At 38.0% G+C, this 24,881-nt stretch overlaps 2 protein-coding genes across 5 annotated transcripts in view; one reads left to right on the plus strand and one right to left on the minus strand.

Moving 5' to 3' along the window:
* Positions 1-15,067, minus strand: part of LOC149267861 (uncharacterized) — a 77,910-nt gene extending 62,843 nt beyond the window's left edge. For both annotated transcript variants that reach the window (XM_089473763.1, XM_089473762.1), the window contains exon 1: positions 14,934-15,067. The gene's annotated coding sequence lies outside the window, so the exon portion shown is untranslated. The remainder of the gene's footprint in view (positions 1-14,933) is intronic.
* The window catches only part of ovo (transcriptional regulator ovo), a 34,210-nt gene extending 9,633 nt beyond the window's left edge, over positions 1-24,577 (plus strand). The window contains exons 2-5 of one of the 3 annotated variants that reach the window (XM_089473743.1): positions 18,098-19,780; positions 19,931-21,846; positions 22,359-23,072; positions 24,010-24,577. In XM_089473743.1, coding sequence (XP_089329869.1) covers positions 18,098-19,780; positions 19,931-21,846; positions 22,359-23,072; positions 24,010-24,195 — 4,499 coding nt within the window. In that variant the 3' untranslated portion in view covers positions 24,196-24,577. Of the gene's footprint in view, positions 1-18,097; positions 21,847-22,358; positions 23,073-24,009 lie in introns of all 3 variants that reach the window. The other 2 variants (XM_089473744.1, XM_089473742.1) reach the window with 2 other exon arrangements.
* The last annotated feature ends 304 nt before the right edge of the window (positions 24,578-24,881 follow it).

A 24,881-nucleotide genomic window follows, 5' to 3' on the forward strand; every position in this document is an offset into this window, starting at 1 on the left:
TTCCTCTTCTTCTTCTAAATACTTTACAATTCATTTGGTTTCTCATGTTGCATGTGAGTCTCAGGCAATGTTTACTGCATTTTGCACTAGCTAACTGTATCTTGAGGCATTTTATTTGATTTTTTTTAGCAATAATATAAACAAAATTGTATTTTATTTCGACTGCATGCCCTGGAATTGGAGTTCTCTTGTAGAGCTATTTAAAAACAATACGAGAATTTCGCATTTTTGTCACATTCCCAAAAAAATCACCAATCTCTTTTCTTATTATTATTTTATTTATTTATTTTTTTTTTTTTTTTTTTAATTCAGTGTCAATAACTTGTAAATTATTTAAATTTCAGTTAATTTGTTGCTGTTGTTGTCTTTTTTTTTTGTGGTATATATTTTATTATTATTATTATTATTAATATGGAAACTCGTTTCAGCTTAGCACGGGGCGATAAAGCTTCAAATTATTGCAATTTGTTTTTGTTTTATTTAGCTTATATTTAGAAAGATTTTTGTTATTTTGCTTCTTTAATTTGCGATTGAAACACGTTTAACGCTCTACAATAACAACAACAACAATAGAACTTGTTTCCTTTTTTGTTACTGTGATTGTTGTTGCTGTTCTTGTTGTTGTTGTTGTTGTTAAAAGTTAACTGTTGTTTTGTTTAACGCCAAAGACGAACGAGTTTCGCATTCCGCATGCTTCAGAATTCAATTTCGTTTGTTGATTTTATTTTTATGTACATATACATATCTTTGTGTCTGTACGTGTGTGTGTATATATATAGATACATATGTGATGAGACATCTCTTTATATTGCATACCCAAAAGTGAGGGAACATTTGGCAACAGATAAACAATACTTTATACTGTATAAATAATTCGAAGCAACAGCTCAAACAGCCTATGGAGGTTCGCTGAGCTGAAGCAGATTTTTTCTATTTTTGTTTAGACTTATATATACGTGTATATATGTATATATATCGATATCGAGAAATAGTTAGCAGCTGCACCTTGATACACACCTGTATATCTATATCCAATACTTGTATATATAATTTAGTCTAAATTTAATTTTTTCTGATATTATCTTACCTATATCTGTAATATGTATATAGACTATGCGAGTATAACTGCTCTGTAGCTCTCTCTCACTCTTACTCTCTGTCTCACTCTCTCTCTCTCTCCTTGATCTCCTATTATCTTATTTATATCTATAATATATAATATATATAATACATAATATCAACTTATATACGAAAATAGAGTAGCTCTCCAACTCTTTCTTTCTCCCTCGCTTTCTATATATCTTGCTCTCACTCTCTCTCTCTCTCTCTCTGTGCAACGATTTGGAATAGAAACATTAAAAGTCCCTCAAATCCTGAAGGCGCTCTTCAATGCTTTATAACGGAAAAGGAAATATCGTAAACACAATTTAGCTGTTTGAAGGCGTTGCCTATAGATAGACACAAGCCCACACAATCTCTCTCTCTCTCTCTCTCGCTTCCTCTCTCTCTCTCTCGCTTCCTCTCTCTCTCTCTCTCTCGACCGCTCCATCTCTCCATTACAACCAATTCAAGTGTGCGAACTTTTATAATACGATTCAATTGTTTTTGTTGCTGGCGCTGCGGTCGCCGCTACGATTGTAAATTGTGAATAAAATATAATATGAAAATTGCATTGTTTAAATAGCCATTAAATGCATTTAGTTATTGATTAAACAAATTATGGGCTCGCAGTTTAACATGATTTACAGCTGCTGTATGCTAAACAGTTTCCGCTCCCGCAAATGTCAATGTCAAGCGCAATACAAATTTCAAATACTTAAAGCATTCAGCTCAAGGGAAATATTTATGTACTTCAAGTCAGTTGTTAGTCGTATATTAAATGAAAACGATGTGGGAAAAACTAAAGCTGAGATAAGCCACTGGGTTAAATGAGTTAAAGTTGAGTGGAAATAATTGAGATTTTACCTTATCGCAGAAAGTCAGAGTGTCTAGATCAATTTAGTTTTAGAGTTCAATGAACTTGGAAAATGCTGTCTCATGAAAGGAAAGTAATGGTATATAAAAATAATAATAATAATATCTGATATAATATAAATAATATATGATAAATAAATAGTATGATCAATAAAATAAAAATATAATAATAATAATAATAATACATACAACAATAAATACGAGCTACAAAAATATATAATAATAAAAATAAATAGTAACTAATAAAAATATAGAAAAAATATAATAATAATAAAAATATAAAAATAATAATAAAACATACAAAAATAAATACGAACTAATAAAAAAATATAATATTAAAAATAAATAATATAAAAATAAATAAGCCGTACTAAAAATAAAATATATATGCAAAAAATATAATAATAATCAAAATAAACATAAATAAGGATTAATAAAATTAAATCAACTTAATTTAAGAAAATATACATAAATATAAATATTATAAACTTTAAAAAATAATATATAAATATTTAATATTTTTTAATTCCTTAAAAAAAAAAGTTTCAATCCATTATTTCAATCCTAGTTTCACTTAGACAATAAAACTAAATATACCCAAAATAATACTAAAGCAAAATATATTAAAAATTGATATAATCTAAATTTATTGATGTCTTAATTGTTTATATAATTCTAATTAAACTTGATCAATTTAAGAACATTTGCATTGTTGCACTTAGAGTAAAGATCGTACGGCTGACAATGTCTTACAAAAGTTTTTGCAGTTCTGTCATATCAGATGATGTGACGACAACAACAACAACAAGAAGAAACATGAGCAACAAAAGCGATTACAACAAATTAATGACAATACCAATATATATATACATATATAAAGATATATCTGAGTCTAAAATTAAAACGGCTACAAAATCGCCAACATGTATACTCCTACACAGGTGTACATGCGTGTATGCATGTGTGTGCATGTGCATGCAGCTATAATGCACACACTAGTGTCATGTATTTTTCAGGTCAGGGTTGACTTGTGACTGACTAAATGAATGAATGAATGAATTGAATGCATGAATGCGTCCCGCTCGCTGCTCTGCTCTGCTCTCCTCGCCTCTATGCGTGTGTGTGTGTGTGTGTATGTGTGTGAGCACGACTAACTACAACATTGACAATTTGTAGCTACATTGTCGAAGCAAGCTAAAGCTGTGCCGCTATAAGCTAAATACCCCGCTAACCTATCTCTTAGCCCTGGCTTGCTCCATCTCCCTCTCTCCCTCTCTCTCTCGCAATGCAGTCCGAACTGGTTATGCACTTGACTGCAGCGCACAAGATGCTGTCGCTTCATTAGGGCCGCATTGTTTTTTCCTTCTTCTTCTTTTTTTTTTTTTTGGCAATCAAGACAAACTATTTTCAATATATTTCCCAAAACAAAAATCCAAAATTTCAACAAACTCTGCGCTTTGTTATCTTTGTTCCATTGTTTCGTTTCATTTCATTTGGTTTCATTCCATTTCATCTCATTTCGTTTCGTTTCATTGTGCAATTTTGCGCATCTCTAAGCCAAAACGGCTCTGCGATCCGAATTGGTCAATATTTGACCTATGAATTTGTGAAATTTCGTATATGAAATCTCTTTAGCCGTTTTTTTTTTTTTTCTCTCTTTCGATTTGCATAAAACGGCAATTTTTATAATATAGCGCGAGCTGTCTCATCCGTAACGAAATGAAATCAGTTGAGACGCGTTAAGCTGTTGCTGGACAGCTCAACAGCTTGACCGTACGACTAGTGAAATACCCTGGAATTTGCAATAGTTGGGGGCTGTTGCAATAATCCAAATTTGGATCGTGAGTAGGAAAACAAAAGGAACAACTGCATTAGAAATTAGCTAAATCAACTTTCGATCATTTTCGAGTTATAATAGACTATATTGTATATATATTAATATTATTGGTATTGCTTATAAAAATGTTAGGCTTATAGCCTTTACAACAGCCACATGCCAAATATGTCAGCTCTAACTCATTTAATTCCAGAGTTTCACTGTGCCAACCCTATACCAAATTTTCCAGTTCTAAATCTCTTATAGACTATTAAACTCTACTATATGGATTACCCCTAGCATCAATCACATATGTCAAAATTCTCGCACAAACATTTTGTAACCTCATAGACATATTCTTCCATCGATTTACACAACTTTTGACAACTTTATTGAGTCTTGTCTGGGCTTTATTTAAACAGTTTATGAGACGATATTGTCCGAGGGCTCATGTATGTCGGATTACACTTTGAAGCTCTGCGTGAGGCATCACTTGAAAGCGCCATAACAAAACACTTGAAGAAGAAAAAAAAAAAACACAGTTTGTCTAAATTGCTGTTAATTTCGTGTACAAATCTTAACGCTTCGGAATTGCCCAACTTGAGATTGTGTGTGTGCCTGAGTGTATGTGTGTGTCTGAGTGTGTGTGCATGCAGCCACACCCCAATTGATTACACACAAGACACAGCACGAGGCGGCAACAGCTATCCGATTGGCAATGTCACTGAATTTCAATATCAATATTAAGTTTGTTGCCTAAGTCTTTTGTTTGGCGACAAGAAAAAATATTCAAAATACAAATGCAAAAAATTGGTCTGCGATATAGACGCATATGGCTTATGATGTAGATTTGTATAGTACTAAATTAAATAAAAATATTAAATAATAAAAAAAATATAAGAAAAATATATATAAATTTCAAATATTTTTAATCAATAAAATAAAACAAAATAAAATAAAAGTTTGCTTCAATATTAATATTCATAATATTTTGTTTATAAAAAATATATTAATAAATAAACAATACAAAATATAACAAAAAAAAAAAAATAATAATAATTCCATCCAGCAAATTTTAGAAATAATAATAATAAATAAATTTTACAAATTTATTAAAATATATATATTTTCAATTTTAATAATAAATTTTAATAATAAATTTGAAAGAAGAAAGAAAATTTTTATATGAATATAAAATTTAATTTCTATTAATAATTTCTTTCTATAGATTCAAACTAAAACGTACTAAAAAAAAGCGTGTACTAAAAATAACAATTAATTCATTTTGCAATTAGGACAATTCATACGTATTATATATATATATATATATATTATCTGCATCTATAAATAATATTTGTCTGGCAGTAAGCCTTAAGAGGCAAGCACAAATCGCACACTCACACTTACACGCACACACATATGAGATAAAGTAAAATATATACAAACAAACAAAAAATCTACCGGTTTTCAAGGTTAGGCGCCCGCTTTAACTGTATTAACAGCGGGCCGTAATCACAGCAGCCGCAGCCGCAGCAAAAGTTACGTCATAAATGAACAACACACACAGCAACAGCAACAGCAACAAAAGGCGGCGACAACTTTTGTTGCGCTTGTTGCGGTTTTGGCTCATTTCATTTGGAAGCTGATCGACAAAAAACAAAAACAAAACAAAATAAATAAAATAAAAACCAAAAAAAAAATGCTTGAAAAAAAAAACTGAAATCCAAACTACAACAGCAACAACAATTTTACGCATAATTTCATATTTGTAACAAAATCCAACGGCAAGAGTGTGCAGACAAGAGAGAACAAGAGAGAGAGAGAGAAAGAGTGAGTGAGATAGAGTCAGCCACAGCATCATTTATATGCATAATGTTGTAAGTGGGAGTTTACTTAATACAAATTTTGTAGCTGCTTTTGGCATGGGATGCTTAACTTGTTTCTCCCCATTGATTGGCTGCCGTTGTTGTTGTTGCTGTTGCTGTTGTTGTTGCATTCGAAATGTGGGTCAAAACGGGTAGGTAGATCGCAGCAAAGGGTCGCCTGCATCATTTCGATATATTTACAGTTAAAAAAAATAAAAATAAAATAAAATAAAATAAAATGAAAGAAAACAACAAAAACAAAAGCAACATCGACTGCAAATTGTCGTCCGTGTAGCAATAAATATTGAAGCAACAACGAAAATGAAATGAAACGAAGCGTTGCTCATCATCAGCAACATCATCATCATGATGATGATCGTTGTCATTGTCAGCATCATAATTAAATTCTGCTAATTTTGCATATACATACATATATAAAAACTCGTATATATGTTTGTATGTATTGACACATATATGGCATAAAGGCTGATGCTGTAATCAGCGCCTGTAACGGTTGAGAAGGTCAACCAGATGCGGTTTCCATTTCAAAAGCAACAACAACAACAACATGAAAACCTGATTATCAATTAGGCAAGTGCATTAAATGGCACGAACTGCGCTGCTGCTGCTGCTGCTGCTCTAAATCAAGAAATAAAAAAACAAATACAATTTATATGGGCTTCCCTCTGTTCGTTCCATCTGATATATATACACCCACGACTCTGATAAATCTATATGTAATCAATATACATATAATATGAGCTATCTATATATCTATAATATAAGATATATCTATATATCGATCATATAGTATAATATCTTCTCTTATATTATTATTATTCTTATTCTTATTCTTTCACATATATTTCTGTATTATCTTTTTATTACCTTTGCCTTTAAATTTCTTAAACGTTTTACTGGCTGCTCCTGGAGCGCTCTTTTTTTTCGTACTCAATTATTTGATTTATTTCATTAAGATCTTCGCTTCTCTATAGAAGAGTTTAACTTAAACTCTATTTAATTTTCTGTTTTCTTAAACATCATTCATAAACGTTTTACAGGCTGCCAGCTTTTCCTATATTTTGCAGAGCTAAGCTCAAATTAATAACATCTGTGTTTTATTTCTGCAAGCAATTCTCATATACTTTTTGCTTTTCCAATACTTATTTACAACTGTATCCCGAAACGTTCTACTGGCGGATCTTTAAGAAAAACGTAACCCCATTGAGTAATTTATAGAAGCAGTTTATTTCCAACACTTCACTGACTGCTCCGTACACCTAAATAAATCAACTTTATTAAGTGATTCAGTCCCAATTTGCAATGCATCTGAGTTACCTACGATTGTATTTGCCCCAATGCGACTCTCATTACACAAAAAGTCATTTCGAGCTCAATGCAATGTTTACTCACTTGGCAGCTATTTCGTTTCGAGAATCAAATGTTAAAAAAAAAAAAAAACCAAAGGTAAATACGTTTAGAATTTTGTTCAGCTTTCAGTTTCACTTCGATTCTAAGCGAAAATTGAGTCAGTGACTTGACAGCTATTTAAAGCGCATCAGCATCGGCAGCAGCAGCCGCTACAAAAGAGATCGAGGCCGTTGTAAAACAACACACGAAATACAATAACAAAATTGAACAAAAAGTGCAACAAACTGTTTAACAAAGATGCGAAAATCCAAAAACAAACAAATAAAACGCCCCGAAACTAAAGCCGAAACGAAACGAAACGAAACTTTTGTTTGGAATGGGCAAAGTTTTAACGCAATTGCGTTAAATGATTTGTTGCTCTTGTTGCTATTGTTGTTGCATTTTGTCGTTGTTGCTGTTGTTGTTGCTGCTATTGCCGGCTGCTGCGCCCGTGTGCCCCGTTGTAAATGTTAATGAGACAAGCACGAAACGACAGTTCAGTTCTATGACTTGGCTTGTGGGATAAGCCAATGGACTCGTATGCGCAATGCTCAATTGCATTATGCACTCAATACACAGGCCCGAATGCGAGGGCTGATTCGCCAATAGCCCAATAATGAGCAACCAGTGCAAGGTTTAGGAAATACTGCCGAATAAGAAAAATAAAAATAACAATCGTAATATATCAATTTAATGAAATCAAGCGAACTTCGTCTAAGGCAACAGAAATATTTTATAGTTTGCAGCCAGTAAAACGTTTACGAAGACTTTGCAAGCCAAAAACACTGCAAATTTAATACTACTAACTGATCTAAAGCTGTATTGAGTCTGGAACTTCTAGTCCCTTCTAACTGATATAAATCTGGATTGAGCCGAGAACTTCGAGTCAAGTGCTGGCAAAATTTTGTGTAAGCAGCCAGTAAAACGTTTAAGATTTTCATCCAATAAAAGGAAATTGTGAGCATATAATTCTAAGCGTAACTGACTGTGACAAAGGAACCAGAAACAGTCATTGCTCAACTTTTCAATTGACTGAATTTCATTGGAATTGGCCAAATGAGCCACCCTCGCATATGGCATATGGCAATAGACTTGTAACGCTTATAGACGCTTATTGGCAATAACAATTAGCACACACACACACACACGTATAAACAGCTTAGACATTGTCACAGGGGCTCAATCAGTCAGTCAGTCAGTCAGTCAGTCAGCCAATCAGTCAATCAGCCAGTTGCGTCTCATTCAGTTTGTATATTTTGTTTGCTTTTGCTGTTGCAGTTGCATTGTATTTTAGTAGCTGTTTAGCATGCTTCTTTGTGCAACTCGCACACGCACACACACATGGAGACACACATACACACACATGCAGCAATTGCAATGGTTATTATATATATTTTTTGTTGCTACTGCAACTAAATGGCAAACAGCAACAGTCGTAAAATTTAGGTCAACGCATATAATATATTCATTCTAAAAGCCTCAGCTGAATGTGTGTGTGTATATGTATGTCTCTCTCTGTGTGTGTGTGTGTTTGTATTGGTCACTTTGAAGCGTGTCGAATTAGAAATATGTTGACAAACTCATTTACGTTTTGTTTGCGAGCTGCTGCTGTCCGATGCTGCCATTTCTGCTGTGCCCCATTGTTTGTGCAACGTGCTTAACGGAAATGCATTAACAATTGCGAAAAAACAAAAACACACACACACAAAGCAAAAAAAAAAAAAGCCTTCAGTATCGATGAGTAACACCCCAAAGAAATAAGGACAAACATATAAGCAAACGTTAACAAAATTAACATTAGTGTAACATAGCATAGGCAGCAGGCAATTAAAGCATGCCAAAGCATAATTAACAGCTGCTTAGCAGATGTTAACATTTTTCAAATGAGAGCTTAACAGCTACTTAGCCAATATGTAAATTAGTTTACTGAAGTTAGGTATCGTCAAATGTTATCTCTATACTTGCCATAAATGGAAGCACTGGAGTAACAGCTACTTAACAGAAGCTAAGTATCTATTAGTACTAACAGCAACTGAATATAGCTGTCATTTGCTTTTAACAGCAACCCTGCTATTAGCTTAACAGTTGCTTAACAGAAGGTGAAACACTACAAATGGTCACTTAACTTAACTGAAATTATTCAAATATTCAATTTATAGTCTCTTACATAGTGGCACATCTTGCCAAAATCTGCTTAACAGAGGTTAGATTCCTGCCAATATGAACATCTGTTAGGTATGATTAGGCTCTTGGCATGAGCTTAACAGTTTTTGAACAGAATTTCATTGCTTGCAACAAATTCTTAACAGCTGCTTAACAGAATATAAGCGTGCTACTTTTTCTACTTTTCTATAACAGCTGTTTAACATAACAACGGTAAAACCTAACATAACAGAGCTTTCAGCTTAACAAGCTCCTCTAAAAAGTCATCGATAGAGTAAATATGAAAGAAAAATACCCTCTAAGAAGCATGAAAGGCAAACAGCGTCATTGCCTATTAGCAGCTGCAGGGTATGCGAAATACAGCTAAATCGTTAGATAAATTAAATGCTTCGGCCAATTAATAAACAATGTAAACGAGTTAACGAGGCAAAATGAAACAGAGCAAGGTTAACATTGACATTAATACCGCAAAGAACACTTAAAAAAAAATAGCTATGAAAAAAAGTCATAGAGAGAAAAAAAGCCAAACAAACAAACAAATTGAAGCACAAAGCTAAAATGCGGCGGCAAATGAAAAAAAAAAAAAAGAATTAAAAAATATATATATAAAAAAGAAAAAAAAAAACAACTGTAATTAGCAGCTGCACAAAACGTAGCACATGTTGTTGTTGTTGTTGCTGCTGCTGCTGTTGTTGAGCATGTGGTTTGCAATTTAAGACGCGCTGCGCGCTTGAAAGCTAAGCCAAGTTGAGCTAACTCAAGCAACGGCAGCTGAGCTGTATCTCAATTCTTTGTTGACGATGCCCATCTGCAGCTTCGATCTATCAAAGCGCTGGCATTTGGATGCTGTCGATAGCTCAACTCACACATACACACACACACACACACACACACACTCAGACACTTGCACATATCAAGTGCTATTCAAGTATTTCAACTCGTATGCACTGCAATTTTGACCTTGAAAAGTGGCTGCAAAAACAGTTACAACAATTTGTGTAGGCTGTGCTGCAGCTGCTGAAAGCTGGTAAGCGGGGAGGCGTGGCAGGTGATATATCTATATACATGTGTATGTGTGTGTGTGCAAGGCTGTGCTGTGTCATTCAATTTGAAAATTACTGGGTTAATGTTAAGTTAAATGTTGCTGCAATTCTCTGCAACGAATTTACTACAAGTGCATAAACAAAAGACTTTAGCAACGAACTTGAAATAATGCAGCACACGATGCAGATGCACCTACATAGATGTAACACAGCTGCTTAACATAATTATGTTACAGCTGTTCAATATTGGAATTGAATTCATATGCAGATATTCATATAACAGCTCGTTAACATTGCTGTGGAACACTTCTGTTGACATTATAGACAACTGTTAAGGAATTTTTTACCTTGATAATTCTATTCTATGCATAATCATCATGTAACATTAACATGTTCTATTAACAGTTAATGCCTTATGTTAAGCATAACATAGCTATGTTAATTGAAAGGGCTTTCTATCTTCTCATTGATCAGCTAACATCTGCTTGTTTCTAGGCAAAGTACAAAATCGAATATCAAACACTTGGAGATTTGTCCCTGAAAATCTATCCCAAAGTATTCCCTACATGTTAACTTAACATAACTCCTGCTGGCAATTAACATTTTTAGTTTTTCGTTTTCGATGAGCAGGCGTTACCTTAGCATAGGTGTTTATTAATTACAGAGCGCCTCACAAAATGCTCAAACTTGCAACAAATGAAGGGGCGGCAACAGCACAGGCAAAATTATAAAGTTGCCAAAAAAAAAAAAATCGACAAAAATCGAAAAAAAAAGTAACGCGTCGGCATTTATAATGTATAATTTATAAAGCTGCCACGAAAGAGAAACCAAGAAGTCTAAAGAAGCAACAACAACAACAACATCAACAAAAAAAAAGAAGGAAACAAGATTAAATTCAAGTTGGCTGATTCGAGCGCATCGATAAACTTAATTGCATGGCACTTAATGCATTTTAAAGTTTGCGCTCGCAACATGAGAACCACAGATCGTGCATATATATATATATAGGCATGTATATATATACATATATATATACATATATATATATACATACTAATAAAGACCTTGTGCCCTTAGAAATCGAACTATCAACAGCTGCAGTTATATATATCTATATATGTATACCTCTGTGCAAGGGCTGCATAAATTTGAGGCCTGGGCGTTAGAGACAAATTCATTTAGGCAATAAATTTATAGACTGCCCCGCAGCATTTAGGAAACCGAAACCGAAAACGAGACCCCAGCCACATTAGAATTGCTAAAAGGCAAAAGCATACGCACACACACACACACACACATGCACATACACCCTTTTATCGCATTAGGTCATTTGGTCAAGACGTAAAAAAAAAACACCTGTTAGACTCCTTGTGGCATTTCCTTTTTTTTGCATTCAAACGGATGCATTCATCAATTTGGCGGCCCAAAGAAGGAAAAAAAACAGGAAGCCGCAGCCAGTTGCTGCTCTTCCTCTTCCTCCAATTTTTTTTTTTTTTTTGGCAAATCATGCGCTTGGGCTTTGACAAGGGTCGAGCATCTGCTGCGGCTAACAAAAGGTGGCAGAACTTTTAAGTCTCGCATTTGAAAGAAGGCACTTGTCATGGCAATCGGAAGAAGGCAATATTGATTAGCTGTCAGCTAATCGCTGACACTAGTTGCCTCTCGCTCGCACCAACTAGCAGATGCAGCATATATATCAAAAGACTTAGGCAACAAACTTGTCATGTATGCAGTACATTAAGCAGAAGAGAAGAGAGTCGAGAATATGCAGCTGCTTAACATACGACTTGCATAACACTTGTCTAATATGTAAGACATGCATATAACAGCTTTAACATTTGGCTAAAATATTTACATAACAGTTGTCGCGCTGCTGACAGAGCTTCAATTGTAGGCACCTTTGCAATCATTCAAGCAGCTGCTACTTGAAAGGCGCAAATAAACACAAGAGTGAAAAGTTAACAGCGCATTTACATATGTCAAATTCATCTAGAATCAGATAAGAGATGCGTAAGAAAACACAGTGAAATTTTAACAGTTGCTTAGCATACTTACACATTTCTGAGTCATATAGAGAAATTCACATATTGGCGTTTAACAGCCAGCTAACATACTTCTATAACAGTTGGCGAAGCTGCAACAAAACTGTCAATACTACTTTAAATATCTGTAAAAATTATTTCAACTGCAATTAGCTTTGCTTCTATTGTTTATATTTTATTTTGCTGTTAACTTTATGTTGCTGTTAAATTAACAGTTCAGCTCATCATATGTTCCGTGGCCAAAGCTTGAACTATTAGTTTCTAAGCATTTAATCAAATTCAATTTAGTCAACAATACCTCTGTCTCACCTCCTTTTTCGCTCTCTCGCTCTCTCGCTCTCTCTCTCCCTCTCTCTCTCTCTCTCTCTCTCTCTCTCTCTCTCTCTCTCTCTCTCTCTCTCTCTCTCTCTCTCTCTCTCTCTCTCTCTCTCTCTCTCTTTCGCTTGACTGTCAAACATTGCGTGCTTTTCATGCTCTATTAAATAACTGAACAAGTGGGTGGTTTTTGTTTTAGCTAATTTTTCCATTTTGCTTTCAAGATGTCAACGTGGTTTTTTGTTCGGTTTCAGGGTTAAGTTTACGGATTATATAAAAAGATGTGCAATTATTTAATGTACTGAACCATCTAAAAGCTAACTAAATTGTTAGCTCTTTCTTAACTGAAATATAAAGCAGATTTCAGCTTTTTAGCCAAGCATTGAATTGCTTCAAAAGTAAACGCATTTGGAATAGATAAAAATTTCAGACATAGAGCAAGAAAATTATTTCGAAAATATATGTACATATCTATCTCGAAGGAAAATTAAATTAAAATGAAACATATTTTGTATAAGTTGATTTGAACCATATCCCTAACTGAGATAGTTTCATATATATATGGATATATCCATACCATATACCCAGCTGAGTGCAAAAATGTACAAAGATTGTTTAATTTTAATAAAAGCTCAAGAAAAACTATCCATACTGTTGTACAACCCATTATAACTCGTGATCTATAACAGTTACAGTTGTAAAATCTTGAAATATTTAATAAAAAGCTCAATCTTCGTGCACTTTTAAGGCAATCAATTGTTGAACTCTGTTCAATAGATGCCTTTAACCCTTTTTTGGTTGAGTCGACCCTTGGAGAAGCTGCTCATGTTATTTGCTTACAATGCTTGCCTATTCACATGTGTGTGTGTGTATGTGTGTGTAGTTTATATCTGGGTAGAGCCGCTGGGCGACGTGTTTCGCATTTGCAATGGCACACAGAACAACAATAACAGCAACAACAACAACAATGAGAAGATTTGTGTGCTATGCTTGGGCTAGGCTTTTAGGTTGATAGATGGGACGCATAGAGGTGTGTCGTCATTCGTCGTGCATGCCGGGAATTCAACATGTAAGTTAGCCATAGAATGCGTTTGGAATTCGCTTCAACATAACAGCAACAAAAACAACAACTACAACAACAATAACAATAACAGTAACAATTGTAGTCAACAAAAACAACAACATCGAAAAAATCTCATCTCAGAAAAAAAAACGTCTCAATGTTGGCTTTTTCCGTGGTCTCACACACACACACACAACAGTTGGTGAGCTGTTGCGCGTGGGCCATGCGTAAATTACATAACAAAAATAATAAAAGAGAATAACAAAATAAAAAGTGTATAAGAAGCAGAGAAAGAAGAAGCAAAACAACACCCGCATAGCTATAGAATATCACTAGAAGCCAGACGTAGTTGGAATAAACTGAAAAACTACTTCAGACGGAACTGTTCTACGGCAATAATGTTATACATTTACATTCTGTTATGCAGTTCGAATAGTATGCTGTTGTACTGCTATACACTGTTAAACTGATGTACAACTATGTAGTTATACTGTTATGCCATCATAATGTCATGTAGTTTTACTTTCGTACTGTTATACCATAGATATATCATATATAATAATATCATGCTGATATTTATACATATATTCTGTTATACATCTAAATAGTAACACGTTTATAGTTGTTAACAGTTCTGCTGTTATAATATTGTATTGATATTCTTTAGTATTGCATTCCCAGTGCAGCAGCAACATTAACAGTATATGTTAACATACATAGTTCATTGCTAATTCATTTGCATAGAAATGTAAATAGCTCTGTTAAAAGAAGGTGCTTAACATTAACAGCTGCATGAAGCAAACACAAATCAACGAGCAAAATAAACAACAAAGACGCAAAATAACAAGTAAAAAAGTATTACAAATTCTGGACAACAACGGCGACGCTTTGTTATGCACATTAACATACGCATACACGCAAATGCTATCGCTTGCGTGTGTGAGTGTGTGTGGGTGTGTGTGTGCGTTTCTGTGATGTTTCGTTAAGACGCATTTTGCGCTAGACCAAAGTGAAGCGAAAAGCGAAAAAAATGACACAAAACAAAAACAAAAAACAGATAACAAGAATATCTTAAAAGTTCAAGCACACGCAGCCAGCAAGTAAATAGAATAAATAGAAATAAATAAAAAAGAATAAGAAATCAATTAATGTAAAGGATAAAACGATCATTGAACTTGATATTTGTGTGTAGATATAAAATGGAGCAAATGAAGAGAAGCTAGAGAAATACGAAGATCTTACCTGCAGCTCTGTTATATTTCTGTCCTTCCATGATTATGTTATTATTGCACTCAAAAAAATATATATATAACAAAAAATATTTCATTATTTACACTTGCAAAAAAATTTTAAAATAATTCTTTCATTAATTACACATAAAAAAAAAAAAGGGAAAAATATATTTTATTTATTACACTTTAAAATTGAATTGAATTATTTCATTTCCTCAAACACTTTTTTTCTTTTGCATTTGTAATTATAAAGCATTTTGAAGCAATTGCCTTGACCTTAACACAATAAAAACTAATTACGACAATTACAACAACAACAACTGAAACTGGAAAGCTGGAAAACTGGTAAGGCATAGCCAAGCCATTTAACAGCTCGTTATACAGTTGATCATGTTAAATTGCAGGCGTGTTAACTTAACAGAATACACACGAGTGTGTGCGTCTGTGTTTGTGTTTGCTTGTGGGCAGCTGCTGGGCGTGGCTTGTGCTGTTATTATGGCAAAGACAACATTTTAAGTGAATTTAAATGAAAATTAAATATATACATATGCATGTACATGTGTATGCATGCATAACCATAACGAAATGTGCGTTTAAATGTGCCAAAGCAATTGAAGTAATCAATTATGTTAAACAATTTGAACGTCGAAATGTTAAACGGCTGTGCACACGCTCAAGGCTGCACTAGCTGTTAACTCTGCACCGCGCTGTTAAGCGGCAGGCGACAGTTAGAATTTGAGTAAAGCAACAACAGTGCTGGTCGCTATTTAGCTTAGTTTTGACTTTTAGCCATTTTTAATACTTTTAAGCTATCAGCTTTTTTATTCATTTATCCAGAGTATTGGCAGCTGTTTATGTAACTTAGCCTTTATAGCTTATTTAAACAATATTTACCAAGCTATCATATTTTTATCATGTGATTCGTCATCTTTTAGCTTTTTCTACCGAATTTAGCTATTTTACTCTAGAACTAGCAATATCAGCTAAAGAGCTGGCAGCACTATGCAGCAAAGATAGCGCAGCTGTGTGCGTGTTGGGCATTTGAAATTTTAAACACACACACACGCGCACACATTCACACATTTGACAGTGCCATGTGTGTGTAATTATGGGTACCGTGCGCTTTGCATGCCATGAAATGTGTGCGTGTGTATTTATGAAGGGCTTTACAGCAACAACACCTACGCATACAAAACTTGTTCATTGACAAATGCCGCTGCAGTACACACAAACACATATTAAAGCAATTGCAAAAAGCCTTGATCTTGATCGCATGAACGTAACAGGCAAACACACACACATACACACTCAAACAACAAACATTTAATCGACGGCCGCCAACAGCAAAGGCAGCGACGTTGACGCCAACTTGATTGCCATTGCAATAGGAATAGTTGTTGTTGCTGTAATTGTTGTTTCTATTATTTATTGCACTTGATTTGATTTGATTTACAGCCAAGACAAGTTTTTATTTCGTTGCTGTTTGCCAACCTTGTCTTTGCCTGGTTTGACGGCGCTTCGACGCCGAAGGCGACTGCAGCGGCGCCTCGCACTTGCACTTGCTCTTCACATTTAATTCACACGAAAAAAATAAGAAAATAAAACACATTAATGATCAAATACATATGTACATATGTATCTATATTTACATATATAGATGTTTAGAAATATATTTTGTAAAATATTCAATGTATCTACATACATACATATGTACAATAAATTCAATTTCTGTATTTTCATCTCTAATGATTACGCGCATTGTTTAGCTGCGTACTTGCCTACTGATTATTTCTGAAAAGAAAGAGAAGGCGGAAAGGCGAAAATCACCACATATCGACGCAGTTACATGCACACATGCAAAGATTTATACACTTGTATGCGCATGCAAATGGCTGTGTGCGCGCATGCGAACAAAGACGTCGACAGGATTTTATTAACTTAAGATCTATAGGGGGCGAAAGAAAAACTTGCTCATATTAGTTAAATAAATAAGTAGATTTTTACTAACGCAAATATATGTATATAATACTATAGTAATTTGTATGTATGTACATATGTACATATGTTTGGACATTTTAATTATTAACAGAATACAGAAAATCGTTAGTTTTATTTAAATGCTATAACTAATAGGTTATTTTTTAAGTCTTCATCAAAGCTTTTGTATGTATGTATGTACATAAACATACATATAACATATTAAATTGTAACGTTTTATGCAAATAATAATTCTTTCTATTTGTGTCTGTGCACTTGCCTCGCCCCTTCTCTGACTACGTCTTTGTGTCTAGTTGTTAAAACGTTTCAAAGGCACGATTTTCGTACTGGCAACTCCTTACAATTACAGTTATGATTTTTTGTTCTTTACGAAATAGAAATTAAGCAAGGAAAAATATACATACATATGTACATACAAAATATACATGAGCACCATACAGAGACACATGTGCACACACACACGCGCACTCGCAGAAAATTTGGGCGAATTGATACAGTAAAGACAAACAGAAGCGACGACAGAAAATTCTAGTAACATTTCGCTAAAGCAACGTGGAAAGCTTATTGCTAATAATTAATAAATAAAAAAATATTCCAATAAAATACAACTTGTTGTAGATACTTGGTGCACTCTGTATTTTCTATTTGAGCTGAGTAATTGAAAGCAATAGGCAGTTGATTTAACATTTTTGTGTGAAACTTTCATTTGCGTGTGCTCACTGTATTTAGGAGATCGCCGCGACAAAACACTTTCTTGTTGCGTCTTTTTGCTTGCATTGTACTTGTGTGCGTGTGTCAAAAAGTGTGTGCAGGAATAAGAAGGCGATGATGCGCTTACAGTTAGCAGTTGATCGTTGTGGCGAATGCACGGTTAATTCTTGTCGCTCGTCTTCGGGCATCGATTTAGTTTTCGGTTACGGGGTTCAATTTCGTTGTTATTACATTCTATTTTAATTTCGGAGTAATCTTCGTTCTCTTGCGCTTTTCGCTTTCGGGCAAGTGCCGTTAACTTTTGCTTTACAAGAATGTAAAACTTATGCGCGCATCAGTGCATGCATACAAACATACATATATTTACATGTGTAGCTTTATATGCGCATGTGCTTGTGCATATTTTTTAGCTGTTGCGCTTTTCACTAATATCTATTTTTTTTATTCTCTCTTGTCTATTTTCAGAAAGTAACGGTTGTTTAACGCCAGCAGAACTGTTGCAGCGTCTTAGCTGCAACAGCAACAGCAACAGCTCCACAGCTGAAACCTCTAGCACCAACAACACCACCACCACCACAACCACAACCATTACAACAACCAACAACAACAATAGCAACAGCAAACTTAATATTAGCATTAACCTTAGCAGAACAGCAACACCACCCGCAACAGCCACAAAAGACTGCGACGAGAATTCGTTAACAGCAAAAGTAGGAGAAGCAGGAATAGAGACAGAAGCAGAAGGAGAAGTAGTAGTAGAGCTAGAAGGTGAGCCCGAAACAGAAACAGAAGCAACAAAAGCTACAACAACACCAACAGCAAGCAGCATACCAAAAGAAAACGAACAGAGCCCAAAGCAGAATAGTGCGTCGCACGCTAGCAGCAACAGCAGCAGCGACGCTGAAGACGAAGCTGACGGCGACGCCGACGTTGACGTTGACGTCGACGTTGGCCTTGAGGCGCCAAAGCCACGTTATTACGGCGCTGGCGTTGTTCTAACGCAAGCCCAGCGCAAAGAATATCCACACGAACGTCTTAGCAAAGAGAAAGTGCTAAACGCTGATTCCGTCGCTGACGCTAACGTTGACGTTGACAGCGGCAACAGCAACGGTAACAGCAGCAGCGGCGATACTGATGACAGCGACTCCGATGACGGTTGCAAATTGATTGTGGACGAGAAGCCACTGCTACCAATTGAACAGCCGTTGTCGCTGCGCATGCGCAGCAGCCCGCCCACAGCAGAGCAGCGACCGAGTCCGCCGCCACCGCGTATACCCGCCGTTCGTTGCAGCGTCATACAGCGTGCGCCGCAGAGCAGCGAAAGCAACAGCAGCAGTAGCGAACTGTTATACAAACAGCAGCAGAGGGAACAGCAACAGCAGCAGCAGCAACAACTGTTATACCAGCGCACGCTCGACCTCGAGCAATTGGGACCCGAGCAGCAGGAGCCAATCGATTATCACGTGCCGCGGCAGCGCAGCGCCAGCTACGACAGCGACGACGAGTTGAACGCGCGCCGCTTGCAGCGGGCACGACGCGTACGTGAAGCCCGGCGTCGCAGCAGCTACTTGGCAGCGCGTGTGCTGCAGCTGAATCCGCGCCTGGTGCGCAGTCTGCCGGGCATTTTGGCAGCGGCCGCTGGACACGGACGCAGCAGCAACAGTAGCCAGGGCTTCCAAGCGAGCAACGGCTTTAGCCAGGGCGGCGGCGGCAGCGGAGGCGGCGGTAGCAGCAGCGGCGGCGGCAGCGGTGCTGGCAGTGGCGCCGGCAGCGGCGGCAGCGGTAGCTTTGGCAGCGGTGCCGGCGGCGGTGGCATGGGCGGCGGCCGTGACGGACGCGGCAACTACGGACCCAACTCACCGCCCAGCGGCGCATTGCCGCCATTTTACGAGAGCCTAAAGAGCGGCCAGAGCAGCGGCAGCGGCAGCGGCAGTGGCAGCGGCATCGGCGTTGCTGTTGACGCGCACAGCAATTCGCAATTTCTCATACAGAACGCAGCTGCGGCAGCTTATCTAATGTCCAATCAACAGTATAACTGTAATGGAGGCGGCGGCGGCGGCGGAGGAGCCGACGGCAGCGGTGGAGGAGCCGGTGGTGGAGGAACTGGTGGAGGTGGAGCTGGTGGAGCCGGCGCTGTTGGTCTTGATGGTAATAACATTTTGAACTTTGCCAACAATCTGGGCCATAGCAATTATAATGATATCAATTCTAATTCCAATTCCAATTCCAAATTCCATCATTTGCATTCCGCTGGAACGATTGGCAACGGACATCCCTTCTATGGCGGCAATCCTTCAGCTTATGGCATCATATTGAAAGATGAGCCCGACATTGAGTACGACGAGGCGAAGATCGACATTGGAACCTTTGCCCAGAATATCATACAGGCCACCATGGGCAGCGGCGTTGGCAGCGCAGCGGCAGCGGCTGCTGCTGCGGCCGCCGCTGCTGCTGCGTCGGGCAATAGTTTTGCGGCGAGCGCATATGAGGATGCGATCATGAACGATTTGGCTGGCAGCGGCACTGGCGGCGGCGTCGGCGTCGGCAGCGGCGGCCAATGCACAAATGGCGGCAGCGGCGGCGTTGATCCGTTGCAGTTTACCGCTACACTGATGCTCAGCTCGCAGACGGATCATTTGCTGGAGCAGCTGTCGGATGCTGTGGATCTCAGTTCGTTTTTGCAGCGCGGCTGCGTCGACGTCGACGACGACGACGAGCACTCGACGAACAACAACAGCCCCGCCCACCATCAGCGGGCGGACTTTGAACTGGTGTCGACGCCATCGTTGACGCCCGACTCGGATGCGGTCTCGGTGACGCCGCATGCTGCTGTCCAATTGGATGCACTGCACGAGAATCTGTTGACGCAGCTCACCAACAATATGACGCGCAACGGCAGCAACAGCAACAACAACAACAACAATGGCAGCGGCGGCAACAATGTTTATAATGCGCCGCAACATGTTGCCCCGCAGCATTTGCAGCAACATGTTGTGAACGCACAGCAGCAACAGCAGCAGCAGCAACATTTGCAGCAGCCGCCGCCCTCGTACCAGCATGCCACGCGCAACCTGTTGCAGATGCAGCAGCAGCACACTGGCAACAACAATAGCAACGGCAACAGCTACCATCAGCAGCAGCTGGCCCAGCAGCAACAGCAATTGCTGCAGCAGCAGCAGCAACAACATCATACACACCATCAGCAGCAGCAGCAGCAACAGCATTTCCATCAGCAACACAATATGTATGCACAGCAGCAGCATCATCATGCCCAACAGCAGCAGCAGCAGCAACAGCAGCAGCATCATTTCCATCAGCAACAGCAGCATCATGCTCATCACGCTCACCAGCAACATCAGCAGCACTCACACCAGCAGCAGCAGCAGCAGCAACATTCCCATCAGCAGCAACAGCAGCAGCAGCAGCATCAACTGCAGCAGCAACATCATCATCACAACGACAACAGCAACCTATCGCTGCCATCGCCAACAACAGCTGCGGCGGCCGCAGCAGCAGCAGCTGCTGCTGTTGCCGCTCTCCGTCCCATGTCCAGCAGCAGCAGCAGCAGCTCCAATCTGCTCGATGCCAACACGGCGGCGGTTGCTGCAGCCGCATTGCTTGACACCAAGCCGCTGATACAAAGCGTAAGTTCTAACAATATCTTAAAGATCAACAGCAACAGCAGCAGCAGCAACAACAACAACAATAACAACAGCAGCAGCAGCAGCAGCAACAACAGTGCTGAGTCACCAGCTGAGCCGGTGACCTATATGCTGCTTAACAGCAGCAACTATTTTAGCTACAACAACAACAGCACTGTCAACAGCAACAACATTACCAACATCAGCAGCACCACCACCACAAGCAGCAAAAACATTTGCAATTTAACCATTAAAACAAATAGCAGCAACTGCAATGGCAACAGCAACAGCAGCGGCAGCAGCAGCAGCAGCAGCAACATTAGCACCAGCAACATTAGCACCAGCAACACCAGTGCAAAGTTAGGCGGCCGCTCAAAGGCCGCTACCTATGGCTCCACTGTGGTCACGATCTACTCGACAGTGAAGCCATCGCCCGAGATGCCCGCACAGCGGCAGGTCCATCGCGCCACACTGCGTTCGCTTGCCACCGAAGCGGCGGCCACAGCAGCGGGTCTGTTGCCGCCGTCGTCGACCATTTCGGTGATCAATGAGAGCAAAATGCTGCAGCGGCTGGTAAGGCCCGGAGTAACAAGGCCCAGATGATGGGGGCCTAAATGTGGCCCTTGCATGTCCTTGTCTTTGTCTCTGTCTCTGTCTCTGTTTGTGGCTGTGACTGTGTTTCCCTCTCTCTCTCTCTTTGAATACATACCTGTCTTTGTTTTTCCGTTGTCTTTTTGTTGTCTTCTCTATCTGTCTTCTACCTTTTTGTTCTTTGAAGATTCCTGAAATTATATATTTATATACTATTCCGGAACAGTTTAGGTTATCTAAGAGACCTATTGATATGTCGTTGTATATATATATATAGCTCATACAGTTTCTCGAAATGCCAACGAAATGTATCTATATTTTAGGTTTATTAAACATATATATATTTATATTTCCCACAAATCGATCGTTCCCCGTCCCCATTGTGAATTGTTTAATGTTTTGTTGTTGCCCTGTGCTGTCTAAACATGTTTAATTTCTAATGGAGCATTTGACAATTTACCTTATATATGTGTTTATGTTTACCGTTCCTTCAGTTGGGTCTACCGCCTGATCTACAGCTGGAGTTCGTGAACGGAGGCCATGGCATTAAGAATCCGCTGGCCGTGGAGAATACGCATGGCGGACATCATCATCATCGCATACGCAACAATATGGATTGCATTGAAGATCTCAAGCATGGCCAGCAGCAGCAGCAGCAGCAACAACAGCAGCAGCAACAGCAGTCGCTGCAACACCAGCAACAATTGCTGCAACAGCACTCGCCACAGCAGCAGCAGCACTCACCGCAGCAACAGTCGCTGCAACAGCATTTGGTACTCAGTCAACAGCAGCAGCAGCACGGCAACAGCAGCCATCATCGCAGCAACAATAACAACAGCAGCAGCAGCGTCAGCAGCAACAGCAGCAATCAGGGCGACTCGCTCTGCCCCAGCAACAACAGCGGCGCCGAGGATGCCAACAACAAGTTCGTCTGCCGTGTCTGCATGAAGACCTTCTCGCTGCAGCGTCTGCTCAATCGCCACATGAAATGCCACTCGGACATCAAGCGCTATCTGTGCACGTTCTGCGGCAAGGGCTTCAACGATACCTTCGACCTGAAGCGCCACACGCGCACCCACACGGGCGTGCGTCCCTACAAGTGCAACCTGTGCGAGAAGAGCTTCACGCAGCGCTGCTCCCTCGAGTCGCACTGCCAGAAGGTGCACAGTGTGCAGCATCAGTATGCCTACAAGGAGCGACGCGCCAAGGTAAGAGCACGTATTGAACTAACCTACCGAAATTCTCATGTGTGCTTGGGCATTTCTTATAAAATTGTAGACAGATTGACAGATTGACGGAACTAATGCAATTGTTATCTGGAACTAGTATATTTGTCGTTTGGAACTAGTTCACAAGATCATGAGTTAAAGAAATTCTATAGCAGTAGTTGAAATAGTTGAGATTTTTAACTATTTATTAAGAAACTAACTTACATGAATAATAGAGGTTTGGAACTAGTTCTGTAAACGAACTTAAAAGGAACAATAAGAAAACAAATCAAAAACTTAATATGATAAATAGCTGAGGCATGACATGATAGATAGAAAACGCATTCCAAAATTCAATTACGATGCGGAACTAGCTCAGAAAATGAACATATAAAGAAAACGACAAAAAGCTCAGAGTTAGTGAACGCTTAGCTCATATTACTTGAACGAGTTGATCGAACCGTGAGCAGTTGGTGTGTGGAACTAGTTCCGAAAATGAGCATATAATGGAAACAAGAGTAAAATTTGAAACTGCAGCTGATACAGTAAGGCTAGGAACTAGTTCATATGAAAATTACCAGAAACTAGCTAGGAAATAGTTTCATTCAGCCCATTGTCTCAGAGTTAGCTGCTAATAATCGAAGACGTAAAAATAATTCAGTACGGGAACTAGTTCAAAATACGAAAACTTAATAGTCAGTTTAGCCAAGCTTATTAATTCAGATGGAACTAGCTAAGACTTTTTTTGTTCATATTTGTACAATGCAAATATAGTACCTTAACAACACAGATTATATTATATAGAGCCTAGCCTTCTGATATACTCAGCGGTACTTATAAAACTAAGACTGAATTGAACTACTAATCAAGCTACGCCTCAATATATGCAACACTTTTATATTAACTTCTTCCCCTTTCTACTTCGTCGCCATTGCAGATGTACGTTTGCGAGGAATGCGGCCACACGACCTGCGAACCGGAGGTCCACTATCTGCATCTGAAGGACAATCATCCGTTTTCGCCGGCCCTGCTCAAGTTCTACGATAAGCGTCACTTTAAGTTCACCAATTCGCAGTTCGCGAACAATTTGCTCGGCCAGCTACCGATGCCGGTGCATAACTAACAAATTAACTGAACCTAAACAAAACTAAACTATAGATGTATACACAAAATGAGCTAGGAATAACTTAACTTAAAATCTAAGGTAAACTAACTGAAAACAGAAAACGTAATGCAAATTCAACTTTAAGCTGAAGTTTTATGAAAACTGCCCCACGAAAATGGAGAGATTATGTTTTGTACATTTATAATACAACATGATATCACCCATATATATCTATGTATACATAAGTCTATATATATCTCATTTAGCTGCTAGTTATGTAATCGAAAGAAAAAGCAAAATATTTAATTTTTAGTTTAGCTCAAGATGTTTCGAAAAGAAAAAACAAAATTTTCACTTTGCTGTGCAAAAAAAAAAAAAAAAAAAAACAAAAAAAAGAAAACATTTAAAACAATGAAGAAAATTTGTTAAGGAAACAACAAAAATTCTTTAGTAATTTTCACATTAATTTAGTTAAATATGAAGAAGAACAAGAACACTTAATAATAATCGAAAAACTAATTTTATGCGCTTAGTCAAAAGTTTCATTTTTCCAAAACAAAAACATTTTTTTGTAGCTCTTTAAGATTTAGACTAAGTTTCGAATGCTTTAAGCAACTCTGAGAAATAGAAATAGAAACGGAAACAGAAAAATGAAAATGAATTATCGATTGTCGTTGATTAACTTATCGATTAATCATTGACAG

Source organism: Drosophila arizonae, chromosome X, assembly GCF_054131065.1.
Source record: "Drosophila arizonae isolate 15081-1271.41 chromosome X, UAZ_ARI_1.0, whole genome shotgun sequence".
Classification (NCBI taxonomy): domain Eukaryota; kingdom Metazoa; phylum Arthropoda; class Insecta; order Diptera; family Drosophilidae; genus Drosophila; species Drosophila arizonae.